At 42.0% G+C, this 25,591-nt stretch overlaps 1 protein-coding gene and 1 non-coding gene across 4 annotated transcripts in view; one reads left to right on the top strand and one right to left on the bottom strand.

Moving 5' to 3' along the window:
* Nucleotides 1-25,591, top strand: part of SMIM35 (small integral membrane protein 35) — a 108,019-nt gene that overhangs the window by 64,079 nt on the left and 18,349 nt on the right. For 2 of the 3 annotated variants that reach the window (XM_061440446.1, XM_061440445.1), the window contains exons 1-3: nt 21,771-22,720; nt 23,985-24,018; nt 24,722-24,856. In XM_061440446.1, coding sequence (XP_061296430.1) covers nt 22,345-22,720; nt 23,985-24,018; nt 24,722-24,821 — 510 coding nt within the window. In that variant the 5' untranslated portion in view covers nt 21,771-22,344 and the 3' untranslated portion in view covers nt 24,822-24,856. Of the gene's footprint in view, nt 1-21,770; nt 22,721-23,984; nt 24,019-24,721; nt 24,857-25,591 lie in introns of those variants that run through there. The other variant, XM_061440447.1, reaches the window with a different exon arrangement.
* Nucleotides 2,689-2,815, bottom strand: LOC133227194 (small nucleolar RNA SNORA40). The gene has a single exon (XR_009729752.1). It is a non-coding gene; the product is annotated as a small nucleolar RNA SNORA40 (small nucleolar RNA).

Below are 25,591 nucleotides of genomic sequence, written 5' to 3'. Positions count from 1 at the left end.
TCTTTGTGACCTCATGGACTGCGCACGCCAGGCTTCCTTGTCCTTCATTATCTCCCAGAGTTTGCTCAAACTCACGTCCATTGAGTTGGTGATGGCATCTAACCATCTCATCCTTTCTCTTCCTGCTTTCAATCTTTCCTAGCATCAGGAACTTTTTCAATGAGTCAGTTCTGGTACCTGGTAATGTACCTGGTACCTGTAGTAAAAATCCAAATCATGCAGGAAGATATAAAATGAAAAATGAAAGCTCCTTCCCACTACCACCCCCTCCCAGATCATCACAAAATCTTTCTTCTTCATTTTTCCAAAAAATTATATATATATACATATGATGAAATATAAATACATATATTTGAAAAGTATACCAAAAGACATACTGTATCCACTTAAACTTTGCTTTTTCATTTATAAAATGTCCTGGAGATTTGTAAATCAGTAATAGACACCAACTGCATATAAAAATTATCAAATTTTATTTTGAAATGATTAAAAATTTACAGAAAATTTGGAACTATATCTTAAAAAAAGTAAACCAAAACTTTTTCTCCCTGAATGATTTAATTGTAAGTTTTTGACCTAATGCCCCATTACACCTGAATACTCTAGAGTCTGTTGCCTACAAAGACAATTCCCTGCATAGCCACAATGCGATGATCAAAATCAGAAAATTAAACCAAATGTATTACTTCTATCTAAGTGTTTTATTATTCAAGTTTTGTCAATTGCCCCAGTAATGGCTTTTATAGCAAAAGAATCCAGTTTAGAATCAAAATTTGCATTTAGTTCTCTGGTCTTTCTAGCCTGCTTCTGTATGGAACATTTCCTCAATCTTCTTTTGATTTTTTTTTTTTTTTGACCTTTACACTGGAAGACTGAAGGTCAGCTATTTCCTAAAATGGCCTCAGTTTGGGCTTGTATAATGTCTCTTCATGCTTGGACTCGGGTCTTGTATCTTTGGCAAACTCGTCACAGAAGTGATTCTGTGTTCTTCATATGGCATCCTAGCAAGAGGCACACCATTCGTGTTTGTCTTCATGCTAAAGACTTTGACTGTTTGGATCACACAAACTCTGGAAAATTCTTAAAGAAATGAATACCAGACCACCTTACTTGTCTCCTGAGAAACCTGTATGCAGGTCAAGAAGCAACAGTTAGAACCAGACATGGAACAATGGACTGGTTCAAAATTGGGAAAGGAGAACATCAAGGCTACATATTGTCACCCTGCTTACTTACATGCAGAGTACATCATACAAAATGCTGGGCTGGATGAATCACAAGCTGGAATCTAGATTGCTGGGAGAAATATCAACAAACTCAGACGTGCAGATGATACACTCTAATGGCTGAGAGTGAAGAGGAACTAAAGAGCGTCATGTTGAGCATGAAAGAGGAAAGTGAAAAAGCTGGCTTAAAACTCAACAAACTTTCAAAAAATGAAGATCATGGCATCTGGTCCCATCACTTCATGGCAAATAGATGGGGGAAAAGTGGAAACAGTGGCAGGTTTTATTTTCTTGGTCTCCAAAATCACTGCAGGTGGTGATTGTAGCCCCCAAATTAAAAGATGCTTGCTTTTGGAAGAAAAGCTATGACAAACCTAGACAACGTATTAAAAAGCAGAGACATCACTTTGCCAACAAAGGTCCTTATAGTCAAAGCTATGGTTTTTCCTAGTGCTTCCTATGGCTTCCTTATTAGTGTAGATGGTAAAGAATCTGCCTGCAATGCGGGAGACCAGGATTTGATCCCAGTTGGGAAGATACTCTGGAGAAGGGAATGGCAACCCACTCCAGGATTCTTGCCTAGAGAATTCCATGGACAGATCACGGGGTCACAAAGAGTCGGACATGACTGAGCACTAAACTGCATGGTTTTTCCAGTAGTCATGTATGGATGTGAGAGTTGGACCATAAAGAAGGCTGAGTGCTGCAGCCTTCTCCTCCCAGTGATGCTTTCAAACTGGGGTATTGGAGAAGACTCTTGAGAGTCCCTTGGACTGCAAGGAGATCAAACCAGTCAATCCTAAAGGAAATCAGTCCTGAATATCCATTGGAAGAACTGATGCTGAAGCTGAAACTCTGATACTTTGGCCACATGATGCAAAGAGCTGATTCACTGGAAAAGAGCTCCATACTGGGAAAGATTGAAGGCAAGAAGAGAAGGTCCATCTAGTCAAGGCTATGGTTTTTCCAGTAGTCATGAATGGATGTGAGAGTTTGACTATAAAGAAAGCTGAGTGCAGAAGAATTGTTGCTTTTGAACTGTGGTTCTGTAGAAGACTCTTGAGAGTCCCTTGGACAATAAGGAGATCAAACCAGTCAATCCTAAAGGAAATCAATCCTAAATATTCATTGGAAGGAGTGATGCTGAAGTTGAAATTCTAATATTTTGGCACCCAATGTTAAGAGCCTACTCACTGGGAAAGACCCTGATACTGGGAAAGACTGAGGGCAGGAGGAAAAGGGGATGACAGAGGATGAAATGGTTGGATGGCATCACTGACTCAATGGACATGAGTTTGAGCTAACTCTGGGAGATGAAGGACAGGGAAGCCTGGCATACTGAAGTCCATGGGGTCAAAAAGAGACACACACCACTTAGTGACTGAACAACAAAAACTATAGTCCTGGAAGCAATCTTTAAGTTCATCAATACACCCCTATCATTTGAATCTGTTTTAGGTATCATGTTCCTTCTTACCTGTATCAAAACTCATACTAAACAATGAGTTCTGGGTTGCAAAAGAGGGTTTATTTTTGCACCTGTCTATAAGTCTTTGCTCACAAGCTTAACAAAAACAAACACAAGTGCTACTACTAGGTATTTTTATTATAGAGACTTGCTAACTAGATAACTGAAAAGGCAGATAGGTATCATGGAAGTAGCAATTGCAGGAAGAGCTACTACCACTAGGACTGGGAAAGCAAAAGAAAGAATCTGAAAGTATTAAGATATGGAGCTTGGAGGAGAACCTCAGACCTCGGGGTCTTTGGCCATCTGGTGCTCATACTTCTCCCAGGTGGTGAAGTGGTAAAGAATCCACCTGCCAATGCAGGAGACACAAGAGACGTGGGTTTGATCCCTGGATTGGGAAGATCCCTTGGAGTAGGAAATGGCAACCTGCTTCAGTATTCTTGCTTGGAAAATTCCATGGACAGAGGAGCCTGGCAGTCTACTGTCCATGGGGTCGCAAAGAGTCAGACATGACTGAGCAATTGAGCACTCATACTTCTGCAGTGGAGCGTAGGAAATAATGATACTGGTTTTATGAACTTGGAAAAACTGAAAACCGTACCCAACTACTTGTAGAAAAAACTTCTGGGGTGAGAAAGAAGCAAAGGGTGTTACTGATAGGACTAGGACATCTGCAGGAAGACGATGGGAAGCAGGCAGAACAGAGCAAGTCCCGTCTTTATCCTTGAGTCCTTCAGTCTCCTTCTATCATCTGCTATTGGCAGAACCTCCCAGCTGGCCAAGAAGAAGTATGGTCTACAGAGTCCCAGCAGCAGCTTCAGAAACCTGAGTATAGACGCTGGGCTTGAAGCTGAGAAACAATAGCTTAATAACCGGAACAAAACTTTAACTCTAATGTGGCTCAGAGGGTAAAGCGTCTGCCTGCAATGCAGGAGACCTGGGTTCGATCCCTGGTCAGGAAGATCCCCTGGAGAAGGAAATGGCACCCCACTCCAGTACTCTTGCCTGGAAAATCCCATGGACAGAGAAGCTTGGTAGACTACAGTCCATGGGATCGCAAAGAGTCGGACACGACTGAGCGACTTCACTCATTAATAGAACCCAGTGTGTATTATACTTAAACTGCAGATGCCATTCTCTAGACCATCCTGCCTTATTCAGGGAAATTCTCTTGTATTGTATCTTTGAAAATATTTTCTATTTAATTTATTGGATTTTCTACCTCAGCCTTGTCAACTTTTTTTTGTTGGATTAGCTTGATCTTCCATAGGTATTAGCTTTTTCTCTAATTTATTTAATATTTTGTATTTTCCTCCCCATTCTCTGTGCTTTTCTCAAGCTTTCCCTCTGTTAGTAATTTAGTTTTTAATGACCTCTATTTTATTACTTTCTATTTCTGTTGGATCTATTATCTCCATAATGGTATTATGTGCTCTTCAATTTGTTTCCTTAATCTTTCTCTTCCTGTAAACTTCCTTTATTTTAATGCATGCTTTAAGCAAGTGGCTCTAGGGAATGAAGTGATTTTGAAGAATTTTCTTGTATTCTCTGAGTAATACTGTGTTCTAGGCAGAGGTCTTTGCCTCTCTTTTGCATATGGTTTTATTTATATACTCATGCTACACTTTGGTTGCTATGCCATTTAGTTATGTGGTTGCTATGCCATTTATAGTCTATTTGACATATTGATTGGCCATATTCTTCTGCATTTTGATTCTGTTTTCAAAAAGGGAAATTACTATTTTCACCCCAAACTACATGTTAACTAATTAGTTTTTCTTCTCCTCTCAATTCCCTCCTCTTCCTTCTCTTTCCCCACCTCCTAGTTTTACTTTTTTTGCCCTACTTTGTTCTCAGTCTTCTTTTCCTTTTTCATCATATCCTCTTTTCTTCTTCATTATTCTAAGTAAACTTCATGCCAATTTCTTCTTTACAAACTACAAACCTGAGTTTCCTCGGTTAATATTTTACATAAGGACAAGCTAAGGGTTCTTTGTAAAATCAGTATGTACAGGTTTTTTAAAAAGGGGGTATTGATGGAATTAAGATGATATTTTGGTTGTCTCCAGGAATGCTGAAATTCTATAGAAAATCTCTGGAGGAGATTAACTATCTATCTATCCATCTAGATACAGACATACAAAAAAAGAGACAAATCAATGTTAAAAATAAAGTAACATTATAGCAGAGATCTTGTGCCTCAAGTTCACACAGACATGTCTTGCAAACTTGGATGAAGCAAACAGCAAGGCTGAAGACCCTTGGGCCATTTTTTTCTCCTTCTTCAGTTCAGTTCAGTTGCTCAGTTATGTCCTACTCTTTGCGACCCCATGAATCGCAGCACGCCAGGCCTCCCTGTCCATCACCAACTCCCGGAGTTCACTCAAACTAATGTCCATCGAGTCGGTAATGCCATCCAGCCATCTCATCCTCTGTCGTTCCCTTCTCCTCCTGCCCTCAATCCCTCCCAGCATCAGGGTCTTTTCAAATGAGTCAACTCTTTGCATGAGGTGGCCAAAGTACTGGAGTTTCAGCTTTAGCATCAGTCCTTCCAATGAACACCCAGGACTGATCTCCTTTAGGATGGACTGATTGGATCTCCTTGCAGTCCAAGAGACTCTCAAGAGTCTTCTCCAACACCATAGTTCAAAAGCATCAATTCTTCGGCTCTCAGCTTTCTTCACAGTCCAACTCTCACATCCATACATGACCACTGGAAAAACCATAGCCTTGACTAGATGGACCTTTGTTGGCAAAGTAACATCTCTGCTTTTGAATATGCTATCTAGGTTGGTCATAACTTTCCTTCCAAGGAGTAAGTGTCTTTTAATTTCATGGCTGCAATCACCATCTACAGTGATTTTGGAGACCCCAAAAATAAAGTCTGACACTGTTTCCACTGTTTCCCCATCTATTTCCCATGAAATGATGGGACCAGATGCCATGATCTTCGTTTTCTGAATGTTGAGCTTTAAGCCAACTTTTTCATTCTCCTTTTTCACTTTCATCAAGAGGCTTTTTAGTTCCTCTTCACTTTCTGCCATAAGGGTGATGTCATCTGCATATCTGAGGTTATTGATATTTCTCCCTGCAATCTTGATTCCAGCTTGTGCTTCTTCCAGCCCAGAGTTTCTCATGATGTACTCTGCATAGAAGTTAAATAAGCAGGGTGACAATATACAGCCTTGACAGACTCCTTTTCCTATTTGGAACCAGTCTGTTGTTCCATGTCCAGTTCTAACTGTTGCTTCCTGACCTGCATATAGCTTTCTCAAGAGGCAGGTCAGGTGGTCTGGTATTCCCATCTCTTTCAGAATTTTCCACAGTTTATTGTGATCCACACAGTCAAAGGCTTTGGCATAGTCAATAAAGCAGAAATAGATGTTTTTCTGGAACTCCCTTGCTTTTTCCATAATCCAGAGGATGTTAGCAATTTTATCTGTGGTTCCTCTGCCTTTTCTAAAACCAGCTTGAACAAATGCAAGTTCATGGTTCACGTATTGCTGAAGCCTGGCTTGGAGAATTTTGAGCATGACTTTACTAGCGTGTGAGATGAGTGCAATTGTGCGGTAGTTTGAGCATTCCTTGGCATTGCCTTTCTTTGGGATTGGAATGAAAACTGACCTTTTCCAGTCCTGTGGCCACTGCTGAGTTTTCCAAATTGCTGGCATATTGAGTGGAGCACTTTCACAGCATCATCTTTCAGGATTTGAAATAGCTCCACTGGAATTCCATCACCTCCACTAGCTTTGTTTGTAGTCATGCTTCCTAAGGCCCACTTGACTTCACATTCCAGGATGTCTGGCTCTAGGTGAGTGATCACACCATCGTGATTATCTGGGTCATGAAGCTCTTTTTTGTACAGTTCTTCTGTGTATTCTTGCCACCTCTTCTTAATATCTTCTGCTTCTGTGAGGTCCATACCATTTCTGCCCTTTATCGAGCCCCTCTTTGCATGAAATATTCTCTTGGTATCTCTAATTTTCTTGAAGAGATCTCTAGTCTTTCCCATTCTGTTGTTTCCCTCTATTTCTTTGCATTGATCACTGAGGAAGGCTTTCTTATCTCTCCTTGCTATTTTTTGGAACTCTGAATTCAGATGCTTATATCTTTCTTAGTCCCAATCCAAATGCTGAAACTTACCAGCTCTGGCATGCAAGGGCAGGAAACTGTCATAATGAGAGTATGTGGGCATGAATGAGAAAAGCATGATGGCTAGACTGGATGCCTACCCCTCCAGATGTCTAGAGAGAGGAAGTAGAATGGAAAGTGTCACAACTATGACTCACTAGTTGGCTAGCGAACTTGGGCCAATCAGCATGGCTCAGGGATGCTAGTAAAGCAGGAGGGGAAAGGGGAGGGAAGGGTTGTCCTCAATGCATCTCTTCTCCTAGAGCCTGATGGTCCTTTGTGGAACCAGGACTCATAAAGGATCACAATTGTACTTTTATTTTAACCTTTGACTACATGGCTACTGACTTCTAATTAGATTTGCATCTTAACAGTAACAGTGGAGGTTAAGAGATATGCCCCACCCCCTATCAAATAACGACTAGGAGGAGTACAAACTGGGACTCCCATTTTGAATAATCTCATTTTAAACAAACATCCTCGTGATCTGAAACCACTTTTGGATATGGATGCATACCTCCCTGCTGTAGATAGTGGAGGTATGAGTCCTCTTGCAAGCTGATGCTAATGGGTGTATTGAGTTAGGGTTAGTTTAAATAATCAGTTAATTCTGTTTAACTACTGATATAAAGAAACTTAATATAAACTATTTCAAAGGTGATATAGTTTTGGAGATGTCATTTGCATTTATTCAATTTTGAACTAATAACTTAAACTTGGAAGAAGATCTTTTCTGTATAGTTCTTCTGTGTATTCTTCCCACCTCTTCTTAATATCTTCTGCTTCTGTTAGGTCCATGCTGTTTCTGTCCTTTATTGTGCCCATCTTTGCATGAAATGTTCCCATGGTATCTCTAATTTTCTGGAAGAGATCTCTAGTCTTTCCCATTCTATTTTTCTCCTCTATTTCTTTGCATGGATCGCTGAAGCAGGTTTTCTTATCTATTCTTGCTATTCTTTGGAACTCCACATTCAAATGGGTATATCTTTCCTTTTCTCCTTTTCCTTTAGCTTCTCTTCTTTTCTCAGGTATTTGTAAGCCCTCCTCAGACAAACATTTTGCCTTTTTGCATTTCTTTTTCTTGGGGATGGTCTTCATCACTTCCTCCTGTACAATGTCACAAACCTCCGTTCATAATTCTTCAGGCACTCTGTCTATCAGATCTAATCCCTTGAATCTCTTTGTCACTTCCACTGTATCAGATCAGATCAGATCAGATCAGTCGCTCACTCATTCAGATCTTTGCGACCCCATGAATCGCAGCACGCCAGGCCTCCCTGTCCATCACCAACACCCAGAGCTCACTCAGACTCACGTCCATCGAGTCAGTGATGCCATCCAGCCATCTCATCCTCTGTCATCCCCTTCTCCTCTTGCCCCCGATCCGTCCCAGCATCAGAGTCTTTTCCAATGAGTCAACTCTTTGCATGAGGTGGCCAAAGCACTGGAGTTTCAGCTTTAGCATCATTCCTTCCAAAGAAATCCCAGGGCTGATCGGGGATTGGTTGCATCCCAGATGGATCCAACCAGAATGGACTGGTTGGATCTCCTTGCAGTCCAAGGGACTCTCAAGAGTCTTCTCCAACACCACAGTTCAAAAGCATCAATTCTTCGGCGCTCAGCCTTCTTCACAGTCCAACTTTCACATCCATACATGACCACAGGAAAAACCATAGCCTTGACTAGACGGACCTTTGTTGGCAAAGTAATGTCTCTGCTTTTGAATATGCTATCTAGGTTGGTCACAACTTTCCTTCCAAGGAGTAAGCGTCTTTTAATTTCATGGCTGCAGTCATCATCTGCAGTGATTTTGGAGCCCAGAAAAATAAAGTCTGACACTGTTTCCACTGTTTCCCCATCTATTTGCCATGAAGTGATGGGACTGGATGCCATGATCTTAGTTTTCTGAATGTTGAGCATTAAGCCAACTTTTTCACTCTCTACTTTCTTTTTTTATTTTATTTTATTTTTAAACTTTACAATATTGTATTAGTTTTGCCAAATATCGAAATGAATCCACCACAGGTATACCCATGTTCCCCATCCTGAACCCTCCTCCCTCCTCCCTCCCCTATCCTCCTTCTGGGTCGTCCCAGTGCACCAGCCCCAAGCATCCAGTACCGTGCATCGAACCTGGACTGGAGACTCATTTCATACATGATATTATACATGTTTCAATGCTATTCTCCCAAAGGCTTTTGAGTTCCTCTTCACTTTCTGCCATAAGGGTGGTGTCATCTGCATATCTGAGGTTATTGATATTTCTCCCAGCAATCTTGATTCCAGCTTGTGTTTCTTCCAGTCCAGCGTTTCTCATGATGTACTCTGCATAGAAATTAAATTAACAGGGTGACAATATACAGCCTTGACGAACTCCTTTTCCTATTTGGAACCAGTCTGTTGTTCCATGTCCAGTTCTAACTGTTCCACTGTATAATCATCCAGAAAAACATCTATTTCTGCTTTATTGGCTATGCCAAAGCCCTTGACTCTGTGGATCACCACAAAACTGTGGGAAATTCTTAAAAGGATGGGAATACCAGACCACCTGATCTGCCTCTTGAGAAATCTGTATGCAGGTCAGGAAGCAACAGTTAGAACTGGACATGGAACAACAGACTGGTTCTAAATAGGGCAAGGAGTCTGTCAAGGCTGTATATTGTCACCCTGCTTATTTAAGTTCTATGCAGAGTACATCATGAGAAACGCTGGGCTGGAAGAAGCACAAACTGGAATCAAGATTGCCGGGAGAAATATCAATAACCTCAGATATGCAGATGACACCTCCCATAAGGCAAAAAGCAAAGAAGAACTAAAGAGCCTCTTGATGAAAGTGAAAGAGGAGAGTAAAAAGTTGGCTTAAAGCTCAACATTCAGAAAACTAAGATCATGGCATCCAGTCCCATCACTTCATGGCAAATAGATGGGGAAATAGTGAAAACAGTGACAGACTTTATTTTTGGGGGCTCCAAAATCACTGCAGATGGTGACTGCAGCCTTGAAATTAAAAGATACTTACTCCTTGGAAGAAAAATTATGACCAACCTAGACAGCCTATTAAAAAGCCGAGACATTACTTTGCCAACACATGTCTGTCTAGTCAAAGCTATGGTTTTTCCAGTAGTATGTATGGATGTGAGAGTTGGACTGTGAAGAAGGCTGAGCGCCGAAGAATTGATGCTTTTGAACTGTGGTGTTGGAGAAGACTCTTGAGAGTCCCTTGGACTGCAAGAAGATCCAACCAGTCCATCCTAAAGGAAACCAGTCCTGAATATTCATTAGAAGGACTGATGCTGAAGCCGAAACTCCAATACTTTGGCTACCTGATGCAAAGAACTGACTCATTGGAAAAGACCCTGATGCTGGGAAAGATTGAAGGCAAGAGAAGGGGATGACAGATGATGAGATGGTTGGATGGCAGCACCAACTCAACGGCCATGAGTTTGAGTAAACTCTGGAAGATGGTGATGGACAGGGAGGCCTAGCATGCTGCAGTCCATGGGGTTGAAAAGAGTTGGATATGACTGAGCTACTTCACTTTCACTTTTCGCTTTCATGCATTGGAGAAGGAAATGACAGTGTTCTTGCCTGGAGAATCCCAGGGATGGGGGAGCCTGGTGGGCTGCCGTCTATGGGGTCACACAGAGTCGGACACGACTAAAGCGACTTAGCAGCAGCAGCAGCAGCAGCAGCAGAGTGACTGAACTGAACTGTATAGTCATAAGGGATTTGATTTAGGTCATACCTGAGTGGTCTAGTGGTTTTCCCTGCTTTTTGTTCAATTTAAGTATGAATTTGGCAATAAGGAGTTCATGATCTGAGTCACAGTCAGCTTCTGGTCTTGTTTTTGCTGACTGTATAGAGCTTCCCCATCTTTGGCTACAAAGAATACAATCAATCTGATTTTGGTATTGACCATCTGGTGACGTCCATGTGTAGAGTCTTCTCCTGTGTTGTTGGAAGAGGGTGTTTGCTATGACCAGTGCATTCTCTTGGCAAAACTGCATTAGCCTTTTTGCCCTGCTTCATTTTGTACTCCAAGGCCAAATTTGCCTGTTACTCCAGGCATCTCTTGACTTCCTACTTTTGGATTCCAGTCCCCCATAATGAAAAGGACATCTTTTTTGGGTGTTAGTTCTAGAAGGTCTTGTAGACCTTCATAGAACCATTCAACTTCAACTTTTTCAGCATTACTGCTCAGGGCACAGACTTGGATTACTGTGATATTGAATAGTTTGCCTTGGAAATGAACAGAGATCATTCTGTCATTTTTGAGATTGCATCCAAGTACTGAATTTTGGACTCTTTTATGGACTATAATGGCTACTCCATTTCTTCTAAGGGATTTTTGCCCGCAGTAGTAGATATTATGGTCATTGAGTTAAATTCACCCATTCCAGTCCATTTTAGTTCACTGATTCCTAAAATGTCGATGTTCACTCTTGCCATCTCCTGTTTGACCACTTTCAATTTGCCTTGATTCATGGGCCTATCATTCCAGGTTCCTATCCAGTATTGCTCTTTACAGCATTGGACTTTATTTCCGTCACCAGTCACATACACAACTGGATGTTGTTTTTGCTTTAGCTCTGTCTCTTCATTCTTTCTGAAGTTATTTCTCCATTGATCCCCAGTAGCATATTGGGCACCTACTGATCTGGGAAGGGCTTCCCTGGTGGCTCAAAGGTTAAAGCATCTGCCTGGAATGTGGGAGACTGGGGTTCGGTCCCTGGGTCAGGAAGATCCCCTGGAGAAGGAAAATGGCAACGCACTCCAATACTCTTGCCTGGAGAATCCCATGGAGGGAGGAGCCTGGTAGGCTAGAGTCCATGGGGTTGCAAAGAGTTGGACATGACTGAGCAACTTCACTTCTTCTTCACTGACCTGGGAAGTTCATCTTTCAGTGTCCTATCTTTTCACTTTTTCATACTGTTCATGGGATTCTCAAGGCAAGAATACTGAAGTGTTTGCCATTCCCTTCTCCAGTGGACCACGTTTTGTCAGAACTCTCCACCATAACCCGTCCGTCTTGGGTGGCCCTACACAGCATGGCTCATAGTTTCATTGAGTTAGACAAGGCTGTGGTCCATGGGATCAGATTGGTTAGTTTCCTGTGGTTGTGGTTTTCATTCTGTCTGCCTTCTGATGGCGGAGAAGGCAATGGCACCCCACTCCAGTACTCTTGCTTGGAAAATCCCATGGACGGAGGAGCCTGATGGGCTGCAGTCCATGGGGTCGAGAAGAGTCGGACACGACTGAGCTACTTCACTTTCACTTTCAAGCATTGGAGAAGGAAATGGCAACCCACTCCAGTGTTCTTGCCTGGAGAATCCTAGGGGTGGGGGAGCCTGGTGGCTGCCATCTATGGGGTCTCACAGAGTTGGACACAACTGAAACGACTTAGCAGCAGCAGCAGCCCCCTGATGGAAAAGAATAAGAGGCTTATGGAAGCTTCCTGATGGGAGAGACTGACTGAGGGGGAAACTGGGTCTTGTTCTGAAGGACGGGGCCATGCTCAGTAAATATTTAATCCAATTTTCTGTTGCTGGCCTGTGTTCCCTCCCTATTGTTTGACCTGAGGCTGAACTATGGTGGAGGTAATGAAGATAATGGTCACCTCCTTCAAAAGGTCCCATGCACGCCACTGCTACACTCAGTGCCACTAACCCTGCATCAGGCCACCACGGACCCACGCCTCTACCGGAGACTCCTGGACACTCACGGGCAAGTCTGGGTCAGTCTCTTGTGAGGTCACTGCTCCTTTCTCTTGGATCCTGGTGTGCATAAGCTTTTGTTTGTGCCCTCCAAGGGTCTGTTTCCTCAGTCCTGTGTAAGTTCTGGTGGCTCTATAGTGGGGTTAATGACGACTTCCTCCAGGAGGTCTTATGCCATCCCAGGCCTATTGCACCCAGAGCCCCTGCCCCTGTGGCAGTCCACTGCTGATCTGTACCTCTGCAGGAGACCCTTAGACACAGCACAGTTTAGGCTTTAGCATAGTTTAGGCTTTCCTTAATATAATGAAAAAGAAAATTGACTATGATATCAACCATGGGTACCATAACTCCTTTTAGGGAAGAAAGTGTATCATTTGAATAAATAATTTGAAGGGCTTTTCAAGCTTGGAAAATTTTTGGTCATATCTCTTCAAATATTTTTTCAGTTCTCCTTTTTGCCTTTGAGGACTCTAATTACACATGCATGAGGTTGCTCAAAGTTGTCCTACATCTCACTGGTGCTGTTTTCATTTGTTTTATTCTTTTTATACCCGTGCTTCATTTTTCCTAGTTTCTGTTGCTATGTCTTCAAGTGCATTGTTTTTTCCTTTCTAATAACTGATCTGCTGTTAATCACATTTCATATTTGCATACCAAATATCTTTGGTATTTTAATATCTTGAATGACTCTGCCTATATTTTGAACAAGTGAAATATAGTTATAATGTCTTTGTTTGCCAATGCTAACATTCCTGTCGGTTCTGAGTGGGTTTCAACTGATTACTTACCTTCTTCATTATGAGTCAGGTTTCTCTGCTCCTCTGTAAGTCTGGTAATCTTTGATTGGGTTCCAGACTTTGTACATTTTACCCTGCTGAACGCAGATAATTTTGTTTTTCTATAAATATTCTGGGAAGCAGTTAAGTTTCTTGGAAGAAATTTGGTCCCTTCTGGTCTTCCTGTGGTGACGTGTTAGGTGAGTCCAGAACAGTATGGGGCTAATTATTTCCCGTTACTGAGATAAGACCTTCCTGAGTTCTGTAGTCAATGCCCTGTGAATTATGAGTTTTGCCAGTCTAGGTTATGGGAACAGACACAGCTGTTAATATCAGCCCCATTTGAATGCTGAATACTGTTCCTGCTATTTTTCTTCAATGACTCTCTCTCCAGCTTCAGGTAGTTTGTTCACACACATGATTGATCCATGCCTTAGTGAATACTTTAGGGGGATCCTGTGCACATCCCTGGGTTCTCTTTTTGTGTAGCTCTTACCTTCATCCTGTGAACTCCACTGTCTTGATCTTTCTAGATTGTCTCTTCCATCCACAATTTTTGATATGTTGTGTTTTCACTCCTATTTAGTTCTAAGTATTTTCGGTCTTGTCTTGTGATATCTTCTTTTACCCATGAGCTATGTAGATGTGTGTTGTTTAATTTCCAAATATTGAGGAATTTTCCAGGTTTTATTTTAGACTTTCATCTCCATACAATTCTATGGCCTGTGAATATACTCCATATGATTTTAATCTTTTAGAATTTATTTAAACTGTTTTATAGTTTAGTAAATGATCCATTTTGATGAATGTTTCATGTATTACTTGAAAAAAATGTATTCTAACAGATTTTGGATGGCGTGTTCTATAAATGTCTACTGGATCAAGTTGGCTGGTAGTGTTGTTTGTGTCTTCAATACACTTACTGATTTCATGTTCCATTAATTACTGAGAGAGAAGAGTTAGGTTCTTTAATGACAATTAAGGATTTGTCTAGTTTTTCTTTTAGTTGTCCATTTTTTCCTCTTGTGTTTTAAAACTGTATAATAGAGATGCATGCACATTTAGGGCTCCATTTTGATGAATCAGTCTTTGTATCATTATGAAATGTCTTCTTTTATCCTTCTTCGGCTTTCTTTTGAGTATTTTTTGTATGATATATCTTTATCATTTACTTTAAACTTATATGTGGCTGTGATCAGTTAAAGATTCATATTATAAGCCTTCAGTTCAGTTCAGTTCTGTAGCTCAGTCGTGTCCAACTCTTTGCAATCCCATGAATAGCAGCACGCCAGGCCTCCCTGTCCATCACCAACTCCCAGAGTTCACTCAAACTCACGTCCATCGAGTCGGTGATGCCATCCAGCCATCTCATCTTCTGTTGTCCCCTTCTCCTCCTGCCCCCAATCCCTCCCAGCATCAGGGTCTTTTCCAATGAGTCAGCTCTTCACATGAGGTGGCCAAAGTATTGGAGTTTCAGCTTTAGCATCATTCCTTCCAATGAACATCCAGGACTGATCTCCTTTAGAATGGACTGGTTGGATCTCCTTGCAGTCCAAGGGACTCTCAAGAGTCTTCTCCAACACCACCGTTCAAAAGCATCAATTCTTCAGCGCTCAGCCTTCTTCACAGTCCAACTCTCACATCCATACATGACCACTGGAAAAACCATAGCCTTGACTAGATGGACCTTTGTTGGCAAAGTAATGTCTCTGCTTTTGAATATGCTATCTAGGTTGGTCATAACTTTCCTTCCAAGGAGTAAGCGTCTTTTAATTTCATGGGATTCAAACTCACGCCTCCAGGGGAAACTGCGACCTGAACGCAGTGCCTTAGACTGCTCAGCCATCCTGACTTCCTATTATAAGCCTTAGGACAACCAATAAAAAATAAATGAAAGTGGTATAGCAAATAAATGACTTGATGGAAAAATTGACAAATAATTAAAAATTATAAAAATAAGTCCAAAAAAAAAAGTCAAAATTTTGGAGATGGAAAGTACAAACTGAAATTAGGAACACAAAGGATGGTTTAATAACAAGTTAGATGCAGCCTAAGAGAGAATTGAAAGCTTCCCTGGTGGCTCAGACGGTAAAGCGTCTGCCTGCAATGCGGGAGACCCGGATTCGATTCCTGGGTTGGGAAGATCCCCTGGAGAAGGAAAGGGCAATCCACTCCAGCACTCTTGCCTGGAAAATCCCATGGACGGAGGAGCCTGGTAGGCTACAGTCCATGGGGTCACAAAGAGTTGGACACAACTGAGAGACTTCACTTTCACTTTCTTTCACTTAAGAGAGAATTAGTCAAGTACAAAATAGGTGAGAAAAAATATCCAAGACTGAAGCACAGTATGAAAAATGCAAAAACAACTTTATCATTAACATTAAACTCAAACTAAATTTTCAATAACATTCACAATGATCTCAGGCATTTTACCTCATACAAAATGAACTTCTAAAAGCTTTACTTTGACCTCATGAATTAGATGGAAATATTGAGCCATTTTTGAAATTAATTTAATTTTAATTAATTTAAATTAAATTAATTTCTTATAGAATATCAGCCATAATGTTATAACCAACATCTATCAAAATAAACAGTAAAAAGACAAAGACCTTATTCCATATATTTAGAAACTAAAAAGGCACTGCCAAAGAATTCCTGGATTAAAGAGAAAAATTCCACTTGAAATGACAGAACATCTGGATCAGACATAGGTAAAAATGTTATGTATCAAATATAACAGTATGAAGCTGAAGTGGTACTTAGAAATAAATTTAGAGCATTTAATGTTGTTGTTGTTCAGTCGCTCAGTCATGTCCAGCTCTTTGTGACCCCATGAACTAGCATGCCAAGCTTCCCTGTCCTTCACAATCTCCCAGAGTTTCCTCAAACTCATATTCATTGAATCAGTGGTGCTATCCAACCAGCTCATCCTCTGTCATCTCCTTCTCCTCCTGCCTTAGGCTTTCTGAGCATCCGGGTCTTTTCAATGAGTCGGCTCTTCACATCAGGTGGCCAAAGTTGGAGCTTCAGCTTCAGCATCAGTCTTTCCAGTGAATATTCAGGGTTTGATCTCCTTGCAGTCCAAGGGACTCTCAAGAGTCTTCTCCAGCAGCACAGTTCAAAAGCATCAATTTTTGGTGCTTTGTCTTCTTTATGGTCTTTATTACTCCTTTGGCAGGACCCAAGACTCTCTTTGGGTCCCCCCCGTACTGTGAGTTGGGGGCCATAAGCTCAACAATCATGGATTGCACTTCATTTCATTTCCTTCTTTCAGACAGCACTATCATGCACTGCACTACCATACTCTGCTGTTTTACGTATTTCTTTGGGTTTCTAGTTATTTAAGATGAGAGAGCAAATCTGGCCTCCTTTATTCCATGGCAGCTGAAAGTAGAAGTAATCTGCATTTTTATAAAGTTTGAAAACATGCAAAACAATGCCACATATATATCCCCCCTTTCTATACATAAATAAATATGTATTCATATAGACATAGTTTGGGGGAAATGAGCTAATAGTATAAAAACCATGCATAGGGAAGCTGAACACCAAATTTGGGAGAAAAGTTACTTAGAGGGAGAGATAGCAGAAAACTACCCTGAAATTGAGATAATGAGCAAGAATGGTAAAATTTTAGAGTTCTTTGAAGATTAGTAGTAGGCACAGGGATATTCACCATGTTTTTCTATATACTTCTTGTGTGCATGAAATATTTTATAATAAAAATTTAAAGGTATGCAAAAGGGAGAATAAGTAAAGAGTATTAGTTAAAGGAGTATTCTGGAAAGATAAAGAGGTAAAATAGGATAGTAATTAAATGTGTCTGTAAGCCACATCTAAGCCAGATGGCACTGTTGGGCGTGGGGACCAAGTGGTAGCAAACAGAAATAATACATCTTCTTCTCTCACCAGCCAGGTCTCGGCAGGCTGTGATTTACCTGTTGGTGCTTTCCTATGAGTACTTTCTACTCCTGGGCAGAATTCTTTGATCAGTTGTGTCCGACTCTTTGTGACCCCATGGACTGTATCATGCCAGGCTTCCCTGTCCATCACCAACTCCTGGAGACTACTCAAACTCATCTTCATCGTCTTAGTGATGCCATCTAACCATCTCATCCTCTGTTGTCTCCTTCTCCTCCTGCCTTCAATCTTTCCCAGCATCAGGGTCTTTTCCCAATGAGCCAGTTCTTTGCATCAGGTGGCCAAATATTGGAGTTTCAGCTATAGCATCAGTCCTTCCAATGGTTATTCAGGACTGATTTCCTTTAGGATAGACTTGTTGGATCTCCTTGCAGTTCTCGAGACTCTCAAGAGTCTTCTCTAACACCACACTTCAAAAGCATCAATTCTTTGGCGCTCAGCTTTCTTTGTAGTCCAACTCTCACATCCATATATGACTACTGGAAAAACCATAGCTTTGACTTTGTTGGCAAAGTAATGTCTCTGCTTTTTAATATGCTGTCTAGGTTGGTCATAGCTTTTCTTCCAAGGAGCAAGTGTCTTTTAATTTCATGGCTGCAGTCACCATCTGCAGTGATTTTGGAGCCCAAAAAGATAAAGTCTGTCACTGTTTCCACTGTTTCCCCATCTATTTGCCATGAAGTAATGGGACCAGATGCCATGATCTTAGTTTTCTGAATGTTGAGTTTTAAGCCAACTTTTTCACTCTCCTCTTTCACTTTCATCAAGAGGCTCTTTAGCTCTTCACTTTCTGCCATAAGTGTGGTATCATCTGTGTATCTGAGGTTATTGATATTTCTCTTTGATGGAACCCTTCATAACCCCAGCTTCCATAAACACCACAATGTTACCACCATGTCTTGTTGAGTTATCTGTTGACCTGCCTCTGGACTTGAGCTCTTGGGTCACTGTTGTGCTCTCTCTTAACCACATAGATGATCTATGTCTGACTTTGGCCTCTCAGTATCTTGGCGCTACTTCTCTTCAATGATCATCTCTTGCTTGGATCTTTGCAATAGCCTTCTGACTTGTTTCCCTTCATCATTATTCCCTGCTGCATCTACCCTTAATATGGTAGCTGATGGAGTGGTCCTCTGAAAACCTCGGAGCATGTCACTTCTCTGCTCAAAATTCTCTGTCTTGCTCAGAGGAAAAACCAAATTCCCCTATTGCCTTCAAAGAACTGCAGTGATCTGGCTCCTTCCACCCCATCTCTCACTGCTCTCCCCCATTCCCTGTCCCTACTCATCACTCGGGGCTCCCTGATGCGTCTAGCACCTGCTTGGTGTGCTCCTGCCTCAATTGTACCTGCTGCTCCCTCTTAGAAACTTTTTACCTGATTATCTACCTGGCTTGTTCTTTCTCTCACCAAAAGTGTGGTTTTCTCAGTTGTCACATTTTACAGGTCTTTCCAATCCCTTTATTTAAAGCTACTCTCATTTTCATGATGCATTCCATTTCTTCCTCTGCTTATCTCTTTCTCCCTGGTATGTGTGGTCCTCCAATATACTATAAAATTTATTTCTTAATTTTTTTTATTGTCTGTCTCCCTCCACTGGAATATAATCTTCATGAAAACAGGGATTTTTGTGTTTTATTTACTGCTGTAATACAAGCACCTAGACAAGTGCCTGGCAAGGAGATTGCCATCAGTGGCTTTGAGGATCTGTTTCCTCCTTTACTCAGAGACTTAAGGAGTGAGGGAGAGGGGTATAGCCCCTTGTACCAGCTGTTCGCCTGGCACACTTGTGACAGCAATCCCTTAGACTGGGCTTTGAGCATCAGCTAGGCAGAGTGCTGCAGAGGTGTTCCTAGGTCCCAGGTGTTTAGCTCCTTCAGGTCTGGAGAGCCCCTCTCTGACTTTCCTGCCTCTTGTAGGGACCCAGAAATCATTTGATTGCTTCCATGCATGAATGCAAAAGAAGGAGGTGGCAGAGGATGAGATGGTTAGATAGCATCACTGACTCAGTAGACATGAATTTGAGAAAACTCTGAGAGATAATGGAGGACAGAGAAGCCTGATTGCTGCAGTCCATGGGGTTGCAAAGAGTCGGACACAAGTGAGCGACTGAACAACAGTAACAAAAGCATAAGAAGGCACCGTAACTCTCCAAGGCTGTCCAAGACTCCGTCTGCCCAGGAGCTTGCTGGCACTCTCCTTACTGGGCTCTTTCTGTCTTTCTGGGACTCAGCCCAGCTCTCAGATCCCACAACTCTATCTAAGAATTCTGTTGCCTTTCTGGGCTCCACTTCAGATCAGGGAATAAGGACTTTCTCTATGTAGAGTCCACCGATATCTTTTCAATGTTCCCCACCCCCACCCCCCATCTCTCACCGTACTTCACTTTCTCTCTTCTCCTCCCCCAAGCTGGAAATTTTTCCATAGTATAACAAGAACGCTAATCTTGCTTCTGTTCATCTCTCATCTGTATTGTGAATCCATTTTTCTAAGGGCCTGGGCTTTTGGAATCTAAAAATAGGAGGAGAGACATTATCTCTCTGCATTTGGGTGTCAAACTCTCAGAGGATAACTTGGCTGCTGTAACAGAAGAAGGGTCAGGAGCATGGGAGAGGGAAAGAGAGAGAGAAAGGCTTGGGTGGGGGAAATTGTGAAATATTTATAGAAGATGTGGTATATATACACAGTGGAATATTACTCAGCCATTAAAAGAATGAAATAAGGCTATTCGCAGCCACATGGATGGACCTAGAGAGTTTCATACTGAGTGAAGTAAGTCAGAGAAGGAGAAATATTATATATATTATATATATAATTATATAATATTATATATAATATATTATATATAATTATATATATTTATTATATAATTTTATATATATTTAATTTATATTTATATTTATTTATATAAATATTTATATAAATTTTTATATATTATATATTTTATAAATTTTTATATATTATATATTTTATAAATTTTTATATATTATATATTTTATAATTTTTTATAAAATATATATTATATATATTATAAAATTTATAAAATTTATAAAATATATATTATATATATTTTATAAAATATATTATATATTTTATAAATTTTTATATATTATATATTTTATATATATTATATTTTATAAATTATATAAATATAAATATTTATATAAATATTTATATTATTTATATAAATTATATATAATTTTATATATTATATAATTTATAATATATATAATTATATAATAATTATATATATAATATATATATTATATATATTATATAAAATTATATTATATAATATATTATATGTGGAATCTAAAAATAAATGACCTTACTTACAAAACAGAAAGAGACTCACAGACTTAGAAAATGAATTTATGGTTGCCGGGCGAGGGTGAAGGGATAGTTAAGGACTTTGGGAAGATCATGTACACACTGCTGTATTTAAAATGGATAACCAACAGAAACCTATCATATAGCACATGGAACTCTGCTCAATGTTATGTGCCAGCCTTGATGGGAAGGGTGTTTGGGGGAGAATGAATACATTATATGCATGGCTGAGTCCCTTCACTGCTCACCTGAAACTATCACAACATTGTTAATTGGTTGTACCTCAATACAAAATGTTTTGGCATTAAAAAAATAAAAATAAAATTTAGAAAAAAAGAAAACAGTCTCATCACTTGATGATAGTAATGACAACAATGATAATGATGGTGGCGCTAGTGGTAAAGAATCGCCTGCCAATGCAGAAGACATAAGAGACATGAGTTTGATCCCTGTGTCAAAAAGATCCCCTGGAAAAGGATTTGGCAACCCACTCCAGTATTCTTGCCTGGAAAATTCCTTGGACAGAGAAGTCTGGTGGGCTACAGTCCAGGGGGTCACAAAGAGTCAGACACGACTGAGCACACCCTGCTGCTGCTAAGTCGCTTTAATCGTGTCCGACTCTGTGCAACCCCATAGACGGCAGCCCACCAGGCTCCTCCGTCCATGGGCTTTTCCAGGCAAGAGTACTGGAGTGGGGTGCCACTGCCTTCTCCGCTGAGCACACACACAACATTAATTGAGCACTTCCTGTATGTCAGGTCTGCTCCCAAGTGCTCTGTATACAGCCATTAATCACCACCACAACTCCATGTGTATTTATTATTATAGTAATTTTTCATAAGAGCAAATTGAAGTCTAGTGAGGGAGAGGGATTTACTCAGGTCCCACATTTTACAAATGATGGGTGTGGGCTTCAGACACAAGCCTGGTGTACACCAAAGGCTGTACCTCCTGGCCTCATGGCAACTCCTCTAGAGCCTGAGGATACCAGGCCCTGTAGATGGGAAATTACTCCATTTTTTCACACTCCCGGCCCCTCACCCAGCAAGAGTGGGCTGTCCCTCCTCTTCCTGCCGTGCCCTGGGAAGGGCTGAATCATCCCCATTTGTCCCCATGGTCAGCCTCTCCCTGCAAATTGGGCTTCCTACTTTGCTTCTGCTTCAGTAGGTTTCCAATCTCTCTCTCTTCTTCCTTCTCTTTGTCTCTTTTTCTCAGTGTGGCTTAACAAATAAAATATAAATTTAGCTGAGAGCTTATACCACAAAAAGGGAAGAAGTGATGAGTATAAGCAGCAAACAGAACCCAGGGGGTTAACACCCTGCTACCACACATGAAGGTCTTGTGGGGAGAGGACTGAGGATCTGTGTGTCTTTGCTCTTGGGGGCATTCAGACTGCCTTTGCTGCTTCCTGAAGAGATGTCCTGGGCTCCTCCCCAAAGAGCAGCGTCTTTATCAACAAGTAGAAAGCTGCAGCTTCTGGAAGGTGTCCCAACTCCAAATTATTTCTACTGTCAGAGGACTGCTACTTTGGAACAACAAGCTAACTCTTAAAAAAAAAAAATCAAATATCAGCCATTGACATCTTAGTATAGCTGAGGTTAACCAGCTAGCCCAGATCCAGAGTCTTTTATTTATTTTTTTTTTAAAGATACAAGCACCTCAATGTGCAAAGCAGCACTGTTTTGTTTTTTTTTTTCCTTTTTTGAAGATTTTTTGGATGTAGACCATTTGCACAGTCTTTGTTGAAATTGTTAGAATATCACTTCATTTGTTTATGTTCTTGTTTTCTGGCCATGAGGCACATGGGAATCTTAGCTCCCTAACCAGGGATCGAACCCGCACCCCTGCATTGGAAGGCAATGTCCTAACCACTGGACCACCAGGGAAGTTCCCAAGATCCAGATTCTTAGGGGACAGTCATTTTGATGGCAGTGAGGTGGGAGGAGAGGAAACTTGGAACAGGGTGCGATCAGTTGAGTCCGGGGCTGCGAGAGGGCTCTGGGCAGCTGGGCGAAGGCTGTGTGTCTCTGCAGGTGACGCCTCCATCAGCACCTTGGGCCTGATCCTCTGCGTGGGGCTGTCGCTGCTGCTCGTGTCCATCCTGGGCTACAGCCTGGCCAAGTGGTACCAGCGGGGGTACTGCTGGGAGGGTGAGTGAGCGCGGACCTTGTCACCCCAGCCCAGCCCAGCCCCTCCTCTTCCATGGTATTTGGCCAGGCCAGATGGGGCAGCAAACTCTTTAGAATGGTGTCATGCAAAAATATTTCCTGCGGTGGCAGCAGTGGTCGAAGACTTGGGTGGGGTGGCTGAGCCCTTGGGGTGGCTGAGCCCTTGAGTTGGCGGGGGTAGGGTTCTGGGGCCTTTATTGAATGGGGGGTTTTTCCCACACCCAGCAAGCAGTCGGCTTCCTCCTCCCTCAGAACTCACAGGAGTCCACTCCCAGGCCTGTGTGGGCCCCAAGGCCAAGGGTGATGGGCTAGACTGCCTAAGCTCCAGATGTCTTTTCTACCCCTGGCTCCTTGTCCTCTCTTCTCCTGCCTGTTTGTCTCGGGGCCTTCTCCTGAGCTTGCTGATGCTTCAGTCCCACTGGGCATCTCCTGGAATTTGCTGGGGGTGCCCCCAACTCTGATTCACATCTTAATTTCCCATAGAACCCAGGAGATCTGGGAGGGTGTACTAGAGTCCTGGGGGCTTACCAGGTGGTGCTAGTGGTAAAGAACCTACCTGCCAGTGCAGGAGACATAAGAGACGTGGGTTCCATCCCTGGATTGGGAAGATCCCTGGAGGAGGGCATGGTGACCAACTCCAGCATTTTTGCCTGGAGAATCCTGTGGACAGAGGAGCCTGGTGGGCTACAGTCCATAGGGTCGAAAAGAGTTGGACACGAAGTCACTTAGCGTGCACTAGAAGCAGAGAACATTTCCTGGACCTGCAGTTAAATTCAACAGCTTCCACGGATGTTTGTTGAGCACCTACTATGTGCCAACGTACTTGTGCCTAATATGATTTAAAAAAAAATTCCATGTGAAGATGAAATTTTTAGTCTCTGTGGTTTTTTTTTGTTTTTTGTTTTAACAAAGATATGAGGCTAGAGTCACAGAGTTGGAAAGTGGTGGAGTCTGGATTCCAGCCTCCTTCCCAGAGTCATTAGTGCCCTTAATGGAGAGATCCCCAGTGGCAGGATCTATCCTCAAAGAGCTGGTGTTTCTGTCTAGAAAGAAGGGAATGTACCCAAGAGTTTGGAGCAGGAAGAAGACACTGAAGGAGCCTGGGAACCTCCCATGACATCCTGAGGCCCAGCCTAGCCATCCACACCTCCCAGACAGGCATGAGGGTGGAACATATGCTCCCAGAAGAGTGGTGGGTCACTCTCCCTGGAGGTACCAACCCTTTCTTTTCTTATTGTCTTTCTAGGGCCTAATTTTGTCTTCAACTTGTACCAAATCCGGTGAGTAGATTCAGGACAGATCGGAGTGGGATGGGTGGGGGAAGGCTATGTATGCTTGAGAAAGAATCAAAGATGGAGCTCAAACTTATTACTTCCCTTCCCTGTCTCCTCCCCATGGAGGAGCAAGCAAGAGAAAAGGGTGGAGCAGGGTCCATGTAGAAAGTTCCATGAAAGAAAACTTTAACACAGACAGGACATGGAAGATCCTAATGACAGTGATCTACTTAGCATTCACCCCTGGGTGGGCATCATCTGTTCATCCATCCATTCATATATTCACTCACCCATCATTTATTCAGTAAAGATTCTATTGCAGTAAGTATTGTGGCCTTAGTTTCTAAGGGTACAAAGATAACTTGGCATAGTATCTGTCTTTAAGCTGCCCGCGGTGGACACATGCCTGGTTACAGATATAATCTCAGACATAACATGCTGTCCAAAGAGAGGAGCAAATGAAGACAATTGGGGATTCAAGGAGTGTCCTGAGTTATTGCAATAAGATTCAGAAAGTCCTCCTGTGATAAGTCGTTTCATCTGGTCTCTGCCACACAGCAGGCCTGCTTCTCATCTGGCCCAAGGGTTGGGTAACTCTCATTCCAGAAAATAAGTCAGTGAGTCACTGCTGGAAGTTTTTCCCATGCTCTGGTCCCAGAGAGAGGCCAGGTTCTCAGCCCCAGTAACTTGATTGGATGGTCTCTCTCAGGAACCTGAAGGATCTGGAGATGGGTCCTCCCTTCACCATCAGTGGCCACATTAGCAGTTCAGATGGAGGCTACATGAAGTTCTCAGACAGGCTGGTCTGATGAGGGGAGTGTCAACTTTCTGGAGCCCCAGAGAGGTGAGTGGAACATTGGTGAGCTCCTGAGTGAACCTGATGTCCCAGTGTGGTCCTCAGGTGGTTCAGGCACCCAAGCCTAGCACCAAAGATGGCTTGGAACCCACAGATAATGTGGTTCATCCTCCGGGGAGTGAGTGCTGTAGGAGATGATCTTGAGAGCAAAGACCTGGGATCATGCTGTCCCTGCCTCTTGCTCCACTGGGTCGCTCCTTTTACTCCTGTCCACCTGATCCATGCCTTTCTTTCCTTTCTAATCAGATGGAAGTTTTTAGAATGGAGCTTTCTATCTCAACCCTTTGCTCTGAGATGAAGGCTCCAGATGGCCACCCTCTCCAAGAAGCATCACTGTAGAACTTCTGAACTTGTTGAACTTTCTAAGCCCAGGAGCCGTTCTTGCTTCCTGGCTGGTGAACCCCATGATCACACCTTTCCTTGCCTGCCTTTAAGCCCATCCCTCTTTGCATCACAGTTGCTTTCTCCCATCTAAACACTTTTCCCTTCCAGCAGTCCCTCATGGACCCTCAGTTTGATTTCTCTCCCATCTCCACATAGGACCCCACACTCAGCTCCTCTATATGTTTCTCCCTCTGCCCATATGTGATGGTTCAGAGCAGCAGTCCCCAATCTTTTTGACATCAGGAACCAGTTTTGTGGAAGACAATTTTTCCACAGATGGGCATGGGGGGTGGTTTCGAGATGATTCAAGCATTTTCATTTATTGTGCAATTTATCTCT

The sequence above is a fragment of the Bos javanicus genome, chromosome 15 (genome assembly GCF_032452875.1).
Source record: "Bos javanicus breed banteng chromosome 15, ARS-OSU_banteng_1.0, whole genome shotgun sequence".
NCBI lineage: Eukaryota > Metazoa > Chordata > Mammalia > Artiodactyla > Bovidae > Bos > Bos javanicus.
The sequence above is the reverse complement of the archived record's forward strand: the minus strand, read 5'-3'. Positions and strand labels throughout refer to the sequence as shown.